The 21,779-nt window shown below is 41.8% G+C and overlaps 1 protein-coding gene across 2 annotated transcripts in view; it reads left to right on the top strand.

The window, feature by feature from the left end:
• Positions 1-21,779, top strand: part of LOC311127956 (protein arginine N-methyltransferase 3-like) — a 129,950-nt gene that overhangs the window by 61,669 nt on the left and 46,502 nt on the right. The window contains exons 11-13 of one of the 2 annotated variants that reach the window (XM_084159859.1): positions 2,412-2,490; positions 12,623-12,810; positions 16,292-16,378. In XM_084159859.1, coding sequence (XP_084015985.1) covers positions 2,412-2,490; positions 12,623-12,810; positions 16,292-16,378 — 354 coding nt within the window. Of the gene's footprint in view, positions 1-2,411; positions 2,491-12,622; positions 12,811-13,051; positions 13,597-16,291; positions 16,379-21,779 lie in introns of those variants that run through there. The other variant, XM_084159860.1, reaches the window with a different exon arrangement.

The following is a 21,779-nucleotide window of genomic DNA, read 5'->3' on the forward strand; positions in this document are numbered from 1 at the left end:
TGTATCAAGTACTTGTTCTCCCCACTGTATATGTTGGCATGTGAGTACCAATCACTTCAATAATGAATATTTATTTTGAGAACTGTGACACACATTACCCTTGTGATAACAATATTTAAAAAATGGCTTGACAGAAGTAACATGCATCAAAATCCTTTTGAACATTTTAGGATGTGGAACTGCTCTGTCCAAGTCATATTTTGTCGCTCTTACTCCAATCTCTATTACTTGGCATTCAGCTGATCAACTGCCCGTTATGAAAGCAAATAAGCATCATTAGCAAAATAACATGATTTGAATATTAGTATATCTAGCTACTACAAAAAATAACAGTTATTGTAGCTACTCTAGCCTATCTATCTAACGTGTAGCTCAGTTGGTAGAGCATGGCGCTTGCAACGCCAGGGTTGTGGGTTCGTTTCCCACGGGGGGCCAGTATGAAAAATGTATGCACTCACTAACTGTAAGTCGCTCTGGATAAGAGCGTCTGCTAAATGACTAAATTGTAAAATGTAAATGTTAGCCCTATAATCTTTGTTAGCAAAGATGAAATAGCTTGCAAGCTAGCTAGCTAACTAGCCAAAATGGCAAGCTAACCTGCAAATTCTTAAAAAAAAAACAGTTTATTACAGTTAAATAATGGTATTAGCTAGCTAGTTACTAACTTTGAATATAAAAATGTGATGTTTTCTGTTGGTTGTTACACAGCAATATAGCTAGTTAGCTACAAGCTACAGCAGGCTAGCGTAGCTAGCTAGCCAGCCAGCTAACTCTGATAGCTATGGGAACAGTGCCTGTGTTCAGGTAGACACTAATAATAAGACTGCTTCATAACGGGATGCAGAGTGTTGTGGTACCATTTCTGTAACCATTTCCATGTCTTGATTTGTCGTGAAATGTCCTCCTCATAACAAAACACCCCCTGAGTTTTCATAGCAACAGAATTTTCAAAATGCCCCAGGTCTTTTCATTGTATTCTCCTTTTCTCATGCAGATGGATGCCTACACTACTCTTAACCCAAAGAAAATATTGTGACCAAAACTAACCACAGATGGTGATGACCTGACATAAAACACCAGCGCCATATATTAAGAAAACTCTATCCACCTTTGCCCAAACCTGATTGTAATTGGTCAAATTTTTATTATATTAAGTTATTTAAATCTCACTGCAAATATCAATTGCAGTTGCTTGCTCTACTATATTTTCCCATGTTCAAAATCACCAGAGCGAAATATAGTTCAAGACGTGACAAGATCATATTAAATAGACCCCAATAACCTTATAGTCTATCATTCTTATTATGATGGTTTTGAAATATGAGGTGTTTAAATCCCATTTGACAACCTGCCTTTTTTAGCTTGAGCTTTAATCAATTATATGTTATTTGATTCTGTGTAAAAAAATAAATATATTTATTGTTTTAAGTGTGTTGCTATTTAAAATGCACTTCAAATAAAGTTTGTATTAAAGTTTGATTCGATATATACACAAAAAAATAAAAATGTATGCACGCATGACTGTAAGTCGCTTTGGATAAAAGCGTCTGCTAAATGGCATATTATTATTATTATTATTTAATTTATGAAATGACGAGTCGTATGAATATAGACTCCATTAACTTTATAGTCATTCTGTCTTTCTTAAGACGTTTTTTAAATGTATGAACTACTTTTTATAGGCCTACTAAATAAATATTTGAGCTCTGTTTTTATCATGAATTCTCAATACTGAGTTTCTACTTATCATTAAAGATATTCTGACTTACGTGTACACTCTCGGAAACAGGCCAATTTACGCAGTGTAGCGCCCTTATTGGCAGCAGAAGTAGCATTACCCAAGTGGGTACTACACATCGCTAGTGGTAGAGTCGTCCAATGGCTACAGAGAGCTGAGGACTGAGAACAACATCAGGACCGGCGAGCCAACTCTAGCATTACCATTACCATCATCAAACCTGTCCTTCCTAGTACCATCCAACTGGGCTGGCAGCAGAATAGAGGCCATCTGACACTGTCAAGACTTGAGTTCTTTATTTTTTATTTATTCTATTTTTTTGTCTGCATACTGCAATTCAGCTTTTAGCTGTGAATGTGTACAAGACAGCCTAACTAATAATAAAACCTTAATTGAAATGAATGTGAAGGCTTGAATGTGATACAATACTATCAAATCTTTATCGATCCATTATACAGAGACAACGGAAATGTGTTAGTACTTGCTGTCACATTACTCATCCCCACCACACAATTACTCACATTAGAGTCTGGGAGCAGCACAGGGTCAACTTAGGGGTTGTGCTCAAGGGCACATCGGTAGTAGGTGGCACCTGAGATATTGACAGCAACCCTCTAATGCATGTCTCCCTGACCGTTGTATTGTACTGATCTGTCCTCTCTCTCTCTTCCAGGGTTACTTCCTGCTGTTTGAGTCAATGCTGGATTCGGTTCTCTACGCCAGAGACCTCTACCTGGCCGAGGGGGGCTCAGGTGAGTCACACACACACACACGCTTTGCCTTACTGAATTTATTGTCCCCTTGGGAAAAATGTGTTGCAGTATCATGTACACATTTTAAAACGGCATTTAAGAGAAGGACAAGAACAATACAAATGGACAATAAAAGGAAAATACACATTTATGACGGTTCTATACATCCTGCTGGTCTTAGTGATTGGATAGGGACATTAACCCGAGCTACTTAGGAGGGATATCACATTTGGCACAATGATTGTCAGTCACAAAGTGATTGAATTCATATAGAACGACCCTATACCCTCATAAATGGTATAATACACCAATAGCTTATAGTTCTAAATCTAAACGCCTGTATGAATATCATACACCCCTCCAAAAAAACAAAAAAATACAACAACATAAAAAACACTTGTTCAAATGCTAGATCAGGTTTTTTACAGTCTCTTACTGTTGCCCTAGATATTGTGGTTGATGATATTGTGGGTTGAGCTTAAAATGGCATTAGATGTTGCATGATCATCATGTGACCACAACACCTGAGCAGAGCTATCAGGCAGCTTGTTTTTCTGGTATGGACACACATGGATATGGATGCAAACACCCACACACACACACACACTTCAGTATTGTTCCACTGGTCCACCGAATAGGAAGTGTAGTAGAATGCAGTAGCCATCCAATGCCAGTTCAGTGTCGTTTTTTATGTACATTTACAACATTTTATTGTGCGTGCCTGTCTCCGGAGCCTTATCTCCGGCCGTGCATGCCGCTTTGCATTTTCTGTGTATCGATTTAAATTAGAAAGGGGGAGAAACTGGAGTTTTAAATTATAGGAGAAATCACTTGCGGGAGAATTGACTGCCTTATTTTTTGCTGAAACGCAAAGCCACTCTGCAGTTGATGCATTGCAAAGGCCTGTTCTCTTATTTATGGTTTTCTCTGACGTGTGTGTGTAATGTTTTTTCCCCCCTCTCGATTTGCATCCTGATTGAGCAATGCTGGAAGTAATCTCTCGTGGACAGAAACACGTAACATAACTGGTATTGTAGCGTAGTGTCTGTCAACAGATTGTGGGATGCAACGACTACCGAGGAACTTTGTTTTAGTCACTGACCATTTGGACAAATCACGCTTAAAGAGTCAAAAAGAAATCGGATCATTCTGGATCCTATTTTAACAGGTTGCACTTCAGCTCTAGTTTGTATACATGTTGACAGTTGGTACACAGTACAGTATTTCACTGCTTTTCTGCCTGTGTGTTTTTGTGGCTTTTACCGTGTGTGTAGCCCATGCCGGCATGTGCACGCATTGCTGTGTGAGAGAACATATGGATATTCAGGGTCAGCTCCTATCTCTCACTGGCCAGGCTTAATGATTTGTGACAAACGGGGCCTGACACAGGAGTAGTTCTGAGACGCTGCCTTTTACTGTCTGTCAGGGAGAGCAGAAAGGTCACACACCTGGAGAGGGAAGGACGGAGGGGGGAAGCGAAAAAGGTTGGAGAAGAGGGTGCAGACTAGAGAGAGAGAGAGAGAAGGAAAGAGATTAAGATGATGTTAGAAATTTAGAAAACGAGAGGGATGAATAGAGAAAACAAGATGAGGGGAGCAGAGGGCATGGAGAGAAAGAATGAGGGATAAAGAGTATAGGTAAGATACTGAATCCCCACTTCTGATTTCTCTCGGTTGGAAGCCATTATTTGTCCAGCATTCTCCCATAACTCTTTTTGGGGTTTATTTTTTCACTAAAACTCACTGATGGGCGTGTGTGTGTGTGTGTGCATTCATGTGTGTTATTTCTCCATCTCCTGTGCTGCAGTGTGTGTGTTTTACAGTAGTGTGTTTCAGAAGTTCCCTCATTCTACCCAGCACATTAACCTCCTCTTCATCCTTAAATGTGTCCACATTCACCAGAGTAGTCCAGCGTCAAGGGATGAGGGATATTTTTTCGCCCCCCCCCCCCCACCCTCTCCCTTCATGGCCGACCAGGAGGGGGGATGACAAACGGGCTGTGAGCAGCCAGTCGAGAAGGACACAGATGTCAAAACCATGAATCTGGGGATGCCTGTGTACCCCTCCTGACTCGTTCTCTCTTTCTCTCTCTCTCCATCTACAGTACAGCACCCCTCCTCCCTCTCACTTTTTTCCTATTTATCTATGCTTCTCTCACCCACTCCTTTCTCTCCCACCCTTCTCTCTGTCTCTCTTTTTCTTTTTCTCTCCCCCCTTTCTTTTTCAGGCCTTTTCCATTCCTGCCCAATCAGCATCCCCCTCCTCTCACCTGGCCCTCATAATTACTCACTTGCTCCAGAAATCAGGGAAAATTAAGTGACAAATCTGTCGTCGTGGGTGGTGGTGTGTGTGGCTGTTCAGCCACGGTAACACCTGCCAATCAGAGGAGCCTGTGAGACGCCCATCACATAGCTGTCCATTCAGAGTCTTTCTGTTTTTGACACAATACAACTAATGTTATTATCACAACAGAACTAGCCTACTAGTAAGTCTAGCTAACGTTACTGAAATAATGAAATATATATATATATATATATATATATATATATATATAAAATTACACTTATAGACTTATACTTGTTTGCTTGAGTTTTATATTCTATAAATTGACTCTTTCAAATATTATACGCTGGCAAGTTTGCAACCGGCGCGCTGCAGTAGGGAAGTAAAGCGGAAGTGGAATCCATCACGTCCGATGTTTGGCTGTGCCCATAGCAACGTTCAAAAATGAGGTGGATAGCTTGTAACTAGGCATCAGGATATATTATAAACAGTGTAGCAGCAGCGTATATGATGATTGTCCTGTATGTGAGTGTGTGCGTGTGTAGAGTCAGAATGAATGTGTGTGCGTGTTATGTATATGAGCAAATGAAGTGTGTGTGTGTGTGTGTGTGTGTGTGTGTGTGTGTTGGAGTGTCAGTGTGTGTGTGTGTAAAATGTTCATAGATTGAGTGTGCATAGAGATTGCAATTTTTTTAATAAAGTATAAGGGTCAATGCAGATAGTCTGTGTAGACATTTTGTTAGCTATTTAGCAGTCTTATGGCTTGGGGATAGAAGCTGTTCAGGAGCCTGTTGATGTCAGACTTGATTCTCCAGTACCGCTTGCTGTGCGAAACCAGCGAGAACAGTCTATGGCTTGGTTGGCTGGAGTTTGAACAACTTTCCGGGTCTTACTTTCACACCGCCTGATATAGAGGTCCTGGATGTCAGGGAGCTCGGCACCAGTGATGTACTGGGTTGTCCGCACCACCCTCTGTAGCGCCATGCGATTGAGGGCGGTGCAGTTGCCATACCAAACAGTGATGCAGCCAGTCAAGATTCTCTCAGTGGTGCAGCTGTGGAACTTTTTGAGTATTTGAGGGCCCATGCCAAATGATGGTGGTCAGCTTGAGACGTGGGGATTACAGACTGGGACAAGGAGAGGTTGAAAATGACGTGAATGTGCTTTCCAGCTGTTCTGCGCATGCTCTGAGAACGCACCCTGGAATACCGTTCGGCCCTGCGGCCTTACAAGTGTTGACCTGATTAAAAACCTTGCTCACGTCGGCCTCTGAGAGCGTGATCACCCAGTCCCCTGGGTCACTGCACGGCTCAGTGCTGTTTTTGTCGAAGCGCACATAAAATGCATTGAGTTCGTCTGGTAGATAGGCATCGTTGGGCAGATCACGGCTGGATCTTCCTTTGTAATCCGTAATGGACTGTAGCCCTGCCACATGCGTCAGAGCTTGTGTAATAGGATTCCACCTTGTTCCTATACTGAACAAAAATATGAACGCAACAAATAAAGTGTTGGTCCCATGTTTCATGAGCTGAAATAAAAGATCCCTGAAATCTTCCAGACGCACAAAAAGCTTATTTCTCTCAAATTTGTTTACATTCCTGTTAGTGAGCATTTCTCCTTTGCCAAGATAATCCATCCACCTGACAGGTGTGGTATATGAAGAAGCTGATTAACCCTTAGCCTACAATTTCCACGCCCACGCGGAAATCAAATTAACAAAATACAATAATCCCCATTAAAATCCATCTGTTTAAACTAGAGATATCAGTTTTTTTGCATGTGCTGTGTCTCAATCCACCGCCCTGCCAATATCGCCCTTCCGCATCTGCGATGAAAGGTGGCAGAGCTAAAGCGGCGTTTGTCAGACCATGAGACATCCCGAAAATCAGTCTTCTCACAAAAACGTCTGTAGCGTCCGAAAGGTTTAACCTACAAATTAGCTATTTGATCCTTGGTATGACGATCTTAAAACAATTCCATATGTTAGCTTAGAACTGCGTCGTAAACTACTTCAGTGGGCAAATGCTCACCTTCGATGGCTACTGGCACGCTGGAGAAGTGTGCTCTTCACGGATGAATCCCGGATTCAACTGTACCGGGCAGATGGCCCGTGTGGGCGAGGGGTTTGCTGATTTCAACGTTGTGAACAGAGTGCCCCATGGTGGCGGTTGGGTTATGGTATGGGCAGGCATAAGCTACGGACAACGAACACAATTGCATTTTATCGATGGCAATTTGAATGCACAGAGATACCGTGACGAGATCCTGAGGCCCATTGTTGTGCCATTCATCCGCTGCCATCACCTCATGTTTCAGCATGATAATGCACGGCCCCATGTCGCAAGAATCTGTACTCAGTTCCTGGAAGCTGAAAATGTCCCAGTTCTTCCACGACCTGCATACTCACCAGACATGTCACCCATTGAGCATTTTTGGGATGCTCTTGGTCGATGTGTTCCAGTTCCCGACAATATCCAGCAACTTCGCACAACCATTGAAGAGGAGTGGGACAACATTCCACAGGCCACAATCAACAGCCTGATCAACTCTATTCAAAGGAGATGTGTCGCACTGCATGAGGCAAATGGTGGTCACACCAGATACTGAATGGTTTTCTGATCCACGCCCCTACTTTTTTTTAAGGTATCTGTGACCAACAGATGCATATCTGTATTCCCAGTCATGTGAAATCCATAGATTTGGGCCTAATGAATGTATTTCAATTGACTGATTCCCATATATGAACTGTAACTCAGTAAAATCTTTGAAATTGTTGCATGTTGCCTATATATTTTTGTTCAGTGTATATTGTCCTTTTATATTGTCTTTAGTGGCACTTCTTGTACTTGTTCGTGTCCTCAGCCATAGCCTCGGCGTTGGCTGCGATAGTCTTATATGCGATAGCCCTGTCTTTTATCTTAGCACCAACCTCTGTGTTAATGCAGGGCTTTTGTTTGGGGAAGCAGCGAACCTTCATTGTGGGGACAACGTCGGCGATGCATTTCCTAATGAAGCCGGTGATGGAGGTGGTTAGCTCGTCAGTGCTATAGGTGAAGTCCCGGAACATATTCCATTCAGTGCTAGCAAAGCAGTCTTGTAGCATAGCCTCCGAAACGGAGGACCATTTCTCAATGGAGCACATCACGGGTACTTCCTGTTTGAACTTCTGCTTGTAAATAGGAAGCAGCAGTATAGAGGCATGATCTGATTTACTAAAGGGGGGACGATGGAGGGCTTTGTATACTTGCTTGTGGGTAGAGTAACAGTGGTCTAGGACTTTATCGCCCCTAGTTGCGAAGGAGACGTGTTGATGGAAGTTTGGCATTAATTGTCTTAATGTCGCGGAATTAAAATCACCAGGAACAAGGAAGCAGCCTCGTGTTCATGGTTTCCTTCTTGTTTATAGCCTCGCACAGTTCGTTAAGTGCCATCTTGTTGTTTTTATTGTCCTGAGGTGGAATATATACAGCAGTCACAATAACAGATTGTGTTGTTTTGTTGTTTTATGTTGTATTACAGGAACTTGATGGATTTTGTTCATGAGATGCAGCATAAAACATAGTAAAGCAAATGTGGAATTTTTTTTTGACACCTTTTAAGGTGTTTCCTAACACCTTTTGATCTAATTATTAGTATTTAGGAATGTTTCAATTAAAACAAATTCAGAATTATGGTAGTATGACGTGTTTTAGTTGCATAAATGAGTATGACCAAATTAAAAGATAACAAAAATAATACTCTTAATGGTACTGTGAGTTTGGTTCAAATGTTTAAAAAGTTATGTTTCACTTTAACTGTAGTTTGTCAGTTTTCATTTAAAATTCATTTTTAAAAAATGTGCATTGTAAATTCTACATGTTCACAAGATCTCATCTGTTGAATCATTCTTGCCATCCTACCCAACTACATACTACTGTTTTCCTGTCATCTTTCCTTTCTTTTTAAAATAATGTGCATGTATCCATTTGCAGCACCAAAGTATTGAAAAAAACAATCCATGGTTGTCAGGGGTTCACTATTTTTCTTGGCACTGACTGTGTACACATGGTATATGGTTTCTCGTCCATGGATTTCACAATGAGTTGTACAGTGGACAGCACTTGTTGCAATAAAAACGAGACATTCTGCTGTCTGTAGCTTCCCGCCAGTCAGTGTGTGTGCGTGTGTCATATACAGTCTACTCTTTGAGATTGTGTTTGTGACAGTAGGTTATTCTGTGACAACTTTGTAGTGGTTATATGTCTTTCTTAAATTCTAGTACTTTAGCAAATGACTGTAATGTCCCTCCACGGTGGGAACAGCCATGGCCCCAAGCGCTTCAACCTCTGCCAAATCACCAAGCAGATTAACCACTCAGATAAACACATTTTAGATGTTTAACGTTTACAAAACACATTAAGACTCATGTTTAATGTTCATTTCAAATTCATGGTTTAATGTTTATAGAATACATTCAGATGGGGTTTAATGTCTTAGTATTTTTCTGAGCCTGGTTTGGCTCTGTGGCTGTATCGAGGTGAATTACTCCCTTGATTTAATTCTGAGTTGCAGGAATGTGTTTTTAAAAAGAATACTTTTTAAATACTTAAAAAATAGATTCTACAACAAGCATGTTTTGTATTTCTGTCCCAGTCATAAACATGTGTCGCAAACAAGGTCATTATTGACAGAAAGTGTAAAAAGTAGGACAGAGCGGCCATAAGGGTCTGGTATTTGATGGATATCCTCGTTACTGGTGCTTTATTAAATGGATGCCGAGTCCCACACCCACAGCAACTAGGACACCAGAGTCTCTTATAATGGGGTTTCAATCTGAGAGTGAAATTCATGTCAAATGTGTTTCGTACTGTTAGGGTAATGTTTGTAATAACTTCCTTTCCTCTTTTGTAACTGGTATGAGAAATTGGTAAACATATGGTAAGCAAAATATGGTAACAAGTAATACAATCTAGTCAAATCCATGATTACTGTTGTACCTGCCTCATAACCTGATATACAGTATACTGTACCCTTAAATAAATAAAAAAATAGAAAACATTTCCCACCATAAAGACATAGTGTAAAGGTCAATTTCAATCAGGTGTGTCGGGGTGTGAGCCCCAAATCCTGACTCTTCAGGATTTCCCACACAACACCAGACTAGCAATTAATATCAGTATGATTAAAGGTCCCGATCGTGCACGCAACCACAGCGTTGATAGCAAGTCAGGAATTCAGATTCAGCAGTGGAATCAGGGGGAAAAGGCATCCAACTCAAAGCCAGACTCCTCAGAACTCTTAATTAATAAATAAGTGACATAGTCGCCCAGTGCCTTTAGCTTTCTGTCATTTTAGAACACACACTGTGGTGGTCATCTCCACCATAGACTGAGGCTGTGTCCGAAATGTATCTTGCCTTCTACTTACTAAAACTACATACTGTGTACTAATAGTGCTACAGTGGGTATAGAAAGTCACCACCCCCTTTCAAAATGTTCACCTTTTGTTGCCTTACAGCCTGAAATGAAAACACATAAAATCTAACTTTTTCTGGCATTATTTACACACAGTAACCCACAATATCCAAGTAAAAAAAAAAATCTAAAAAACTCTGACAATGAATTACAAGTAAAACAGTAAAATACCCTATTTGGATAAGTGAACACCCCCCCTTAGAATTGCAATTGCAAACTTGCTGAGGTATAACCAACCACCTTCCAGATCACAAATCAAGCTAATTGGCTTCCATCTGTGATCAATTGTAGTGACTTTGATTAGTTCAGAATAAAAGCAGTTGTTCATAGAGGACTCCACTGCTTAGTAGCGCAATTCAAAGCAAAAAATCCACTATGGGCGGAAAGGTACTTTCAAAAGATCTACGAGATAAAGTTGTGGAAAGGCACAAGTCAGGGGATGGAAATATATAAAGATTTCAAAGGCTATGTTTATCCCCCGGAGCACAGTTAAGACCATTATTAAGAAGTGGAAGGCGTATGGCACCACCCAGACCCAGCATAGATCAGGCCGTACCTCCGAACTGGATGTCCGGGCAAGGAGGAGACTGATCAGAGAGGCTACCAAGAAGCCAATGGCGACTTTGAAGGAGCTTCAGGCCTTTATGGCAAAGACTGGTCAACCACAATATCACAAGTGCTCCACAAATCTGGCAAGAAAAAAAAGCCACATCAAGTCTCGTTTGAGCTTTGCCAAAATGCACATTGTACATTCCGAGGCCAAGTGGCAAAAGGTGCTGTGGTCAGATGAGACCAAAATTGAACTTTTTGACATGAATGCAAAACGATATGTCTGGCGAAAACCCAATACATCTTTCCACCCAAAGAACACCATGCCTACAGTAAAGCATGGCGGTGGCACATCCTGTTGTGGGGGTGTTTCTCTTCAGCAGGAACTGGAGGATAGAAGGGAAAATGGACAGTGCAAAATACCGACAGATTCTTGAGGAGACCCTGCAGCCCTCTGCCAGGAAGTTGAAAATGGTAAGATGGACCCAAAGCACACCGCCAAAGCAACCGTACAGTGGCTGAAGGACAAGAAGGTGAATGTCCTTGAGTGGCCTAGTCAGAGCCCTGACCTAAATCCCATCGAGAATCTGTGGAATGACTTGAATAGTGCAGTCCATGAGCGGTCACCATGCAATTTGACTGAGCTTGATCAATTCTGCAAGGAAGAATAGGCAAATATTGCACAGTCTAGGTGTGCAAAGTTAGTAGAGACATAATTCAAGCAAAAGGTAGTTCCACCAAGTATTAACTCAGCGGGGTGTTCACTTATCCAAATAGGGTATTTTACTGTTTAAATTGTAATACATTTTCAGAGTTTTTTTAGATTATTTTTTTTACTTGGCTATTGTGGGTTACTGTGTGTAAATAATGCCGGAAAAAGTTAGATTTTATGTGTTTTCATTTTAAGCTGTAAAGCAACAAAAGGTGAACATTTTGAAAGAGGGTGGTGACTTTCAATACCCACTGTAAATACTATTTAGAATGTACTGTTTAGTAAAATGTATGCAGTAAGCAACAAATATCAACATACTAATCTAATGCGCAATTGCGTTGTTTTCCGCCATTCGTTAATTTTGGTACAGCCTGTCCCCTTATCTGATTGTCAGCTGTTGTCAAACACGGTTGGTCTGAAACAAGATTTTTTTCCCTCAATAGCATGCAGCAAATTTGTACTATATTAAAAGCCTAAATGAGTATGGCATCCTGGCATTTAAAGCATACAACATTTTTGAAATGTCACATAGTATAAAACATTCTATTTTCGCATACCCAAACGGCCTACTATTTAGGATGCAAGTACGGGTATCTGGACTTGGCCATATATCTCCACTCCCTCCCCTATAGGGATGGATGGGCACGGTTAATCGAAAATCAGGAGTGATTGTTTTGTTTTCAAGCTCATTTTCTATCTCATGGGCTATGGTTTATGGGTTACGTTTTACATGAAAAGGCGTTTTAGTATCATAGCGCATTTTCCCCACTTCAAATAGCGATTAGCCTAGTACATGTACGAACCAACAGAGGGTCCACAACACAAGAAACAGATCAATGCAAAACACTCAGAATCAGTTATATGATGGCGAACAGCAGACTCTTTCACTGTTAGTTTTTGACTAACAGTAGCTTAGGCTATCGATATAACACCTTGAAAACAACAGCACATTGTCTGCTGTTGTGGCATTTTGTGTCATTCTGATTGGTGATGAGAGTAGAGGATTTCTTTATTTATTTTTCTTAATTTTGACTATCCGAAAAAAATAGTGAAATAATTTCAAATGCCCATCCCTACTCGCCTATCACTCTTCTCCTCTATGTTCAGTCTATCCATACATCTTACTCTCTTTTTAGTCTACCCAGATCGTTGCACCATCAGCCTGGCTGCAGTGGGCGACACGGAGAAGCACCAGGGCCGTATTGCATTCTGGGATGACGTATACGGGTTCAAGATGGCGTGCATGAAGAAGGCCGTGGTGCCAGAGGCCGTGGTGCAGGTCCTCAAACCAGACACACTCATCTCTAAGCCTGCAGTCATACAGGTACACACACACACACAAGGTATATAGAAAGGAAAAAGGTTACAGAAATAGAGTGGGTGTAGAGGGGGAATACAGAGCGAAGGAGAGAGAGTTAGTCGTAAAGAGAGATCAGTCCCTGGAGGCAGGTTGTTGTGTGTGTGTGTGTGTACGTGTGTCAGAGCTGTAGCGCTGGGTGATTGATAAATCTAATCCTTGTTTAAGTTCCTCTTTAGGAAACTTCATTACTCTCTCCCCCCTGCAGATGGAGAGGCGCTCGCTGAGCTGATGGAGAAAACACACACACACTGCAGAGAGACTACACATACACCCACACACCGCAGGGAGAGTACAACACACTCACTAATACATACATATTACAAGCACAATCATCCTCACAGATCCTGCACTTATATACACACACATTGCGCTTCCTAATGGACTTTCTATATCACACACACAAATGAGAGCATTGATTCCTTTTTAAAACCATTTTTGATCATATTCTCTGTCATTTCCGTGGACGCTCCTTCCTCTACCCATCCTCCATTTTGTTAAGTAGCATGTTCTTTCCCACGTCTCTCCCATGATGAACGAGCGGAGCAGGTGAAATAATGGAATTTGAATCCTCTAATCGATAGTTTCTCCCCTCCAGTGAAAAATGGACAGCTCCCCCTCGTCCCAAATTGCATGGATTCTCGTCCATTGCCTCCCTCTGATACGATCCAATAACATTCCATTAAGGATGGTCAGAACGGCGTAAAATTAAGCGCCTGTCTCTCAGGGAATTGCACATCCCTGTTAAAACAGGTATGGCTTTTTTCCTCTCACAATGTTAAGGAATGTGCTTTAGAAATTGAAAAGGGGTGTAAAACCGTCCCTAGTTGTTGTACTTGTGTAATGTACAGTACCAGTCAAAAGTTTGGACACACCTACTCATTCAAGGGTTTTTCTTAATTTTTTATTTTTTTTACATTGTAGAATGATAGTGAAGACATCAAAACTATGAAGTAACACATATGGAATCATGTAGTAACCAAAAAAGTGTTAAACAAATCAAAATATATTTTATATTTGACATTGTTCAAATAGCCACCCTTTTTCTTGATGACAGCTTTGCACACTCTTGGCATTCTCTCAACCAGCTTTATGAGGAATGCTTTTCCAACAGTCTTGAAGGAGTTCCCACATATGCTGAGCACTTGTTGGCTGCTTTTCCTTCACTCTGCCGTCCGACTCATCCCAAACCATCTCAATTGGGTTGAGGTCGGTGGATTGTGGAGGCCAGGTCATCTGATGCAGCACTCCATCACTCTCCTTCTTGGTCAAATAGCTCTTACACAGCCTGGAGGTGTGTTGGGTCATTATCCTGTTGAAAAACAAATGATAGTCCCTCTAAGCCCAAACCGGATGGGATGGCGTATCGCTGCAGAATGCTGTTGTAGCCATGCTGGTTAAGTGTGCCTTGAATTCTAAATAAATCACAGACAGTGTCACCAGCAAAGCACCCCCACACCATAACACCTCCTCCTCCATGCTTTACGTTGGGAACTACACATGCGGAGATCATCCGTTCACCCACACCGCATCTCACAAAGACATGGCGGTTTGAACCAAAAATCTCCAATTTGGACTCCAGACCAAAGGACAGATTTCCACCGGTCAAATGTCCATTGCTCGTGTTTCTTGGCCCAAGCAGGTCTCTTCTTCTTATTGGTGTCCTTTAGTAGTGGGTCTTTGCAGCAATTCGACCATGAAGGCCAGATTCACACAGTCCTCTATGAACAGTTGATGTTGAGATGTGTCTGTTACTTGAACTCTGTGAAGCATTTATTTGGGCTGCAATTTCTGATGCTGGTAACTCTAATGAACTTATCCTCTGCAGCAGAGGTAACTTTGGGTCTTCCATTCCTGTGGCGGTCCTCATGAGAGCCAGTTTCATCATAGCACTTGATGGTTTTTGCGACTGCACTTGAAGAAACTTTCAAAGTTCTTGAAATGTTGCGTATTGACTGACCTTCATGTCTTAAAGTAATGATGCTGTCATTTCTCTTTGCTTATTTGAGCTGTTCTTGCCATAATATGGACTTGGTCTTTTACCAAATAGGGCTATCTTCTGTAGACCACCCCTACCTTGTCACAACACAACTGATTGGCTCAAACCCATTAAGAAGGAAATAAATTCCACAAATTAACTTTTAAGAAGGCACACCTGTTAATTGAAATGCATTCCAGGTGACTACCCCATGAAGCTGGTTGAGAGAATGCCAAGAGTGTGCAAAGCTGTCATCAAGGCAAAGGGTGGCTATTTGAAGAATCTCAAATATAAAATATATTTAGATTTGTTTGACACTTTTTTGGTTACTACATGATTCCATATGTGTTATTTCATAATATAATAATAATAATAATATGCCATTTAGCAGACGCTTTTATCCAAAGCGACTTAGTCATGCGTGCATACATTTTTGTGTATGGGTGGTCCCGGGGATCGAACCCACTACCTTGGCGTTACAAGCGCCGTGCTCTACCAGCTGAGCTACAGAGGACCACATAATTTTGATGTCTTCACTATTATTCTACAAGGTAAAATATTTAAAAAAATAAAGAAAAACCCTTGAATGACTAGGTGTGTCCAAACTTTTGAGTGGTAGTGTATGTCGTGGCAAAATTACAACTTTTGTTATGCACATGCGCTGTATGAGCCTTAAACCTGTACATTTCCACTGCCTGTTTGAAGCTCTTGTAAGAAGGAGCTGGTATTTTTCCACTCTGCCTCTGTTCAACTTAGTCACACGGTCAAGACAAAGACCTTCTGAGAGTGACCACACTGTCTCAGCCCATCCTGTTTCTTCTCATATCTTTGAAGGGCACAGCTGTGTGGAGATTTGAGGTGAACAGAGGCTGGCTTGAACAGAGAGGAGTAACGGAACTAACGCTGTCACTTGTTTGTGCGCTATTACCCGATACACATAGCCACAAGAAGAAAACTAGGTAGCTTATGATGCCGGGGAGGGGTGAAACCAGCCATGACTAAGCATTTTTAGGTCCACTATATAAGACATCAGCATTTCCTGTTTGTGGGGCTCTCAACGAATCACCTACGGGTGGTACGTTGACCAGCTCCATTATTGCAATAATTAACTGATATTAAATAAAGATGATTGTTTGAAGAAATGACAAAGTCTCTCTCACTTGGTTAGAATTTCCATGACATGTACAAACTTTTTTTAAGCATGGAAGTCCTTTGTTGGGGGTCAATCCTCTTGTTTTGGCCTCTGTTGTGGTAAGTATTCTGTTTTTGGGGAATTGTACTCAAGAACAGGGGGAATGCAATCACCTTGAGTACAAGTGCTTAGTTGTTTTGTATTGCTGATACTTCACTGTTCTTCTGTTTCTTGCTTGAGAAGACCAAAAGCGTGTTCTAATTTCCTGGTTTGTTTGATTACAGAATGTGAAAGTGTGAGTGTGTATTGATCTTTTGTCTGTGGACTCCTCTCCCCAGGGGATCGATTGTAACGCAGTGTGTCTCTCCGAGCTGGAGTTTACGTCAGACTTCTGCCTAAAGATAACAGACAGCACAGACTGCACGGTGAGTCGCGCACGTATACACACACACACGCACACACGCACACACACACCCCCCTAACTCAATCTTCTGAGTTAATCAAGGCTGTCAGCTGTGAGGATTGATCACAGGTGTGGTGATAAATGGGGCCGGCTAATTGGCTAGGAAGGGTCAGGTGGGTGGGACACCAATGTGATTGATAGACAATCCTCCTGATCCCCAGGTGTGGCTGACTACATGCATGTTGCGTCGCGTGTGAAGGGAGTTTGTCACACCAGGGAGATCGTGTTACATACGGGGTGTGTTCTTTCTGTACCTTAAATATAAACATGTAATGCATATTTAATATTTATGTTAAAATGCACATTTTGGTGCCTTCTCCAATTTCTAATTAGGTCAAAACTACAGTGGGGTGGTGGACATTTGGGTCATGTTAAATATGGCACAACTTGGCATTTTGCAGCAGTAATTGAGCGCTCTTATAGGACAAGTTCAGGTAGTACCTCCCCATTTCAAAACGTTCTGCCCCATTTCATGCCTACTGGGAACTGCTGTCTCTTATCTGTCTCTTATCCCAAGTACAAACCACTGTCGTTGTGCCCTTGAGCAAGGCACTTAAACCCAAAATACATTGAGGTGTGCTGCAATGTGGCTGACCCTGAGCCTCTCATGGGGTGTTGGGGGAAAAGGCAGAAGGAAAATGTACATTCTAACCAAATGGCGTATCCAATTAAATAATCTAACACTAACAGCTCTAACACACCTGATAAAACTGGTCTGATAGTGATAACCATTATTTATTTTTTTAAGTTTTTTTTAAACATTTGCGTTAGTGCTGCAGTGGAGCAAAAGCCCACACTTACAGTCGCTTTCAGGACCGGAGTCAGAGACCCCTTGTTTAAATCTTCTCCGTAACCAATCTTAGGCACTAGGCAGGGGGTAGATGATAGTTCACTCTGTACGGTGAACTATCATCCACCTATCATCTAGTCTATTCTGTACGGTGCTGGCAGGCACTCACACCGCGGCTCTTCACCATGTCTCCCCCTCCTCTGGGAAGTTCACAGACTGATCGGCATAGGGCTCTGGTCAAAAGCAGTGCACTATAAAGGGAATAGGGTTTCATTTGCGAAACACAAATGGAGAGAGAAAATATAGAGCAGAAATAGCCCTGGCGGACTCCGACAAGTGATTTGTCTTTGGTGGCCCATTGTATTCTGAGAGCATTGTGCAGTGTGGCACCAGTGTCTCTCTCCACTATTTTAATAGTTAATCAATAGCTGGTTATTATCTGCCTCTGCTCTCGGTCGGCCCCGTGGATCTAATGGAATTTGTAAACATCCTCACATTTTTCCTGTCTTCTCTCGGCAACATAATTGAAAATATCCACCTTTTTTATTTGTTCCATTTCTTGGAATGTGGATTACCTGTTCTAGGTTTAGAGCCTGGTGCAATGAGAAATGTGACTGACCGCCTTGAATCGGTCTTATGTAGCAAAATTTGAAATGTGTTTTTTACATTGGATGAAAGTTGAGACTCAGAGCTACAAAATGGTAAATCATACACTGCATTTGAGGAACAATTGGAAAGTAATTCTGATGTGAAAGTTGATAAGCATGGCACTTGCAACGCCAGGGTTGTGGGTTCGTTTCCCACGGGGGGCCAGTATGAAAATGTATGCACTCACTAACTGTAAGTCGCTCTGGATAAGAGCGTCTGCTAAATGACTAAAATGTAATAAACTTGTAACCCCACTTTTTGAGAAAATGGCCCTTGAATGTTTTGGGACACCTACTGGAGAGCTCTTTTGTCTACACCCATTCAGCATTGTTCACACCCTCTTAAGCCCATCTCTTTAAGGATTCACATGTGAGGTCATGTGCTAAAGGTCATGTACAGTCGTGGTCAAAAGTTTTGAGAATGACACAAGTATTGGTCTTCACAAAGTTTGCTGCTTCAGTGTTTTTAGATATTTTTTTCCGATGTTACTATGATATACTGAAGTATAATTACAAGCATTCCATGAGTGTCAAAGGCTTTTATTGACAATTACATTAAGTTCATGCAAAGAGTCAATATTTGCAGTGTTGACCCTTCTTTTTCAAGACCTCTGCAATCCGCCCTGGCATGCTGTCAATTGACTTCTGGGTCACATCCTGACTGATGACTGCCCATTCTTGCATAATCAATGCTTGGCGTTTGTCAGAATTTGTGGGTTTTTGTTTGTCCACCCGCCTCTTGAGGATCGACCACAAGTTCTCAATGGGATGAAGGTCTGGGGAGTTTCCTGGCCATGGACCCAAAATGTCGATGTTTTGTTCCCCGAGCCACTTAGTTATCATTTTTGCCTTATGGCAAGGTGTCCATCATGCAGGAAAAGGCATTGTTCGTCACCAAACTGTTCTTGGATGGTTGGGAGAAGTTGCTCTCGGAGGATGTGTTGGTACCATTCTTTATTCATGGCTGTGTTCTTAGGCAAAATTGTGAGTGAGCCCACTCCCTTGGCTGAGAAGCAACCCCACACATGAATGGTCTCAGGATGCTTTACTGTTGGCATGACACAGGACTGATGGTAGTGCTCACCTTGTCTTCTCCGGACAAGCTTTTTTCCGGATGCCTCAAACAATCGGAAAGGGGATTCATCAGAGAAAATGACTTTACCCCAGTCCTCAGTAGTCCAATCCCTGTACCTTTTGCAGAATATCAGTCTGTCACTGATGTTTGTCCTGGAGAGAAGTGGCTTCCTCGCTGCCCTTCTTGACACCAGGCCATCCTCCAAAAGTCTTCGCCTCACTGTGTGTGCAGATGCACTCACATCTGCCTGCTGCCATTCCTGAGCAAGCTCTGCACTGGTGGTGCCCCGATCCCGCAGCTGAATCAACTTTAGGAGACGGTCCTGGCGCTTGCTGGACCTTCTTGGGCGCCCTGAAGCCTTCTTCACAACAATTGAACCTCTCTCCTTGAATTTCTTCATGATCTGATAAATGGTTGATTTAGGTGCAATCTTACTAGCAGCAATATCCTTGCCTGTGAAACCCTTTTTGTGCAAAGCATTGATGACGGCACGTGTTTCCTTGCAGGTAACCATGGTTAACAGTTGAAGAACAATGATTTCAAGCACCACCCTCCTTTTTAAAGCTTAGTCTGTTATTCTAAATCAATCAGCATGACAGAGTGATCTCCAGCCATGTCCTTATCAACATTCTCACCTGTATTAATGAGAGAATCACTGACATGATGTCAGCTGGTCCTTTTGTGGCAGGGCTGAAATGCAGTGGAAATGTTTTTTTTGGGATTAAGTTCATTTTCATGGCAAAGAGGGACTTTGCAATTAATTGCAATTCATCTGATCACTCTTCATAACATTCTGGAGTATATGCAAATTACCATCATAAAAACTGAGGCAGCAGACTTTGTGAAAATTAATATTTGTGTCATTCTGAAAACTTTTGACCACGACTGTGGTAAAGATTAAGACTAAAAGTGGTAAATGTAGTAGCCTATAATAAGGAACATTTCAGGTAAACAGAAAGTGTGCAGATAATTTTAAAAAATACATATTAGATGACGCTTACCCAGACACACTTGTCTAAATTGATGGGTCATGTGAAAGAAATGCTGATTGTCCATAGAGGCACTGCAGATAGTGCTGATGACTGGGAACTCGCCACCAGTGATGAACTGGTCCGTCCGAAACCACATGTGAACAAGGGAATCTGTATTCGGAGAGCCTGTTTCTGTCCTGCCCTTGACTTTGGTGCAGGGCATGTGATGTCCATAGCCTCTTCGTCGCAAAACTCCCTGATCTTCTCAAAAATATAAGTTTGTCTAGCTGTGTCCAGTCCAGGTGGTGCATGTACAGGCAGACCATCTATGGGAGGAAGGATGTCAGCTTTGCGCAGCAGCTGAAACCTGGTCCCGACTGAGACCGAACGCTCCTTGGCGACAACAACACCAGGCTCCGGGGCATTGAAGCTGTAAAACAGGAAATAACAACATCAATTCACCTCCCAAGTTTAGATAAGAAGAATAACCTCATACAATTAATGAAAATGATATTCACCTGAAGTGCTGGTACTGCTTGATCTGTGGCAGCGGCCTGAAGTACAGAGTAAGGTGTTGTTGCCAGCCATAGCTTTCCACCAGCACCGTACCATCCTCCAGTCCAACCAGCTGTGGGATGTTGACTCCTGTCACGGTGCTGTCCTTCACAACACAAGCAATCTTTGACAAAGTGTTCACTCTGGTGTTTCTGAAGCGCTGCTTGATGAGGTCAAAGCACTAGTCGGGGGCACACTTGGCGTGGCCTGTGATCAGGAAGTGAAGGTCCAGACCGTGGTGGAGCTTGTGCATGGTCCGCCAGGCACAATACCAGAGCACAAACGTGTTCTTGTTTTGGCCACTGCAGTTATCACAATTCAGGTCCACACGTGTTTCCCCAACTCTGTAGTTGGTGAAGAAATGGTGCATGTAGTTGATGACTGCGCTGCTGCCTTTGCTGGATGACATGCCTTCATCAATCAAGTAGTTGACTTTTTGACTGGTGGAGGAGAGTCAGGCGTGTTCTACTGATGCTGAAAGACAAATTCCAGACACAACTATTTTAGCATTATTATACAATAGATAGCCATAATCACCAATAGACACACCTGGCTAACTTGATGGGTCATGTAATCATCTGGCGAAGTCGAGTCTTTTGTTTAGACATGTAGCTAGCTGGCTAGCTAAATAATTAACCATAATCCCTATCCATAGAGTACTAGCAATACAAACCGACTGTCATAGCTAGCTAAAGTTAACCAAATAGGTTCAATGTTAGCTAGTTAGCTAGCTAACATTAGGCTATAACTAGCAATGCAAATGTCTTACTGAGATAATATTACTACACAGATCATAAATGTGATGTTAGCTAGTGAGCCAGCCATCTAACGTCTGCTAGCTAGCTATCAGTACGCTTTAACTTGATGTCTTTTGTTTAGACATCTAGCTAGCTAGCTAAACAATGATCCATAATCCCAATCCATACAGTACTAGCAATACAAACCGATTGTCATAGCTAGCTAAAGTTAACCAAATAGGTTCAATGTTAGCTAGTTAGCTAGCTAACATTAGGCTATAACTAGCCATGCAAATGGATTGCTGAGATAATATTACTACACAGATCATAAACGTAATGTTAGCTAGTGAGCTAGCCATCTAACGTCAGCTAGCTAGCTAACAGTACACTTTAACTTGGGGTCTTTTGTTTAGACATCTAGCTAGCTAAATAATAACTTGCAATGAAAACAACTTTCGGACAAAATTAGAAACGTATAATATCTGAAACTGTAGCTAGACTCTTACCCGTAGACATGGATGAACACTTCACAGTATTTATTTTTATTTATTTATTTCACCTTTATTTAACCAGGTAAGCCAGTTGAGA

Source organism: Coregonus lavaretus (genome assembly GCF_964263955.1).
Source record: "Coregonus lavaretus genome assembly, chromosome: 4".
Taxonomy (NCBI): domain Eukaryota; kingdom Metazoa; phylum Chordata; class Actinopteri; order Salmoniformes; family Salmonidae; genus Coregonus; species Coregonus lavaretus.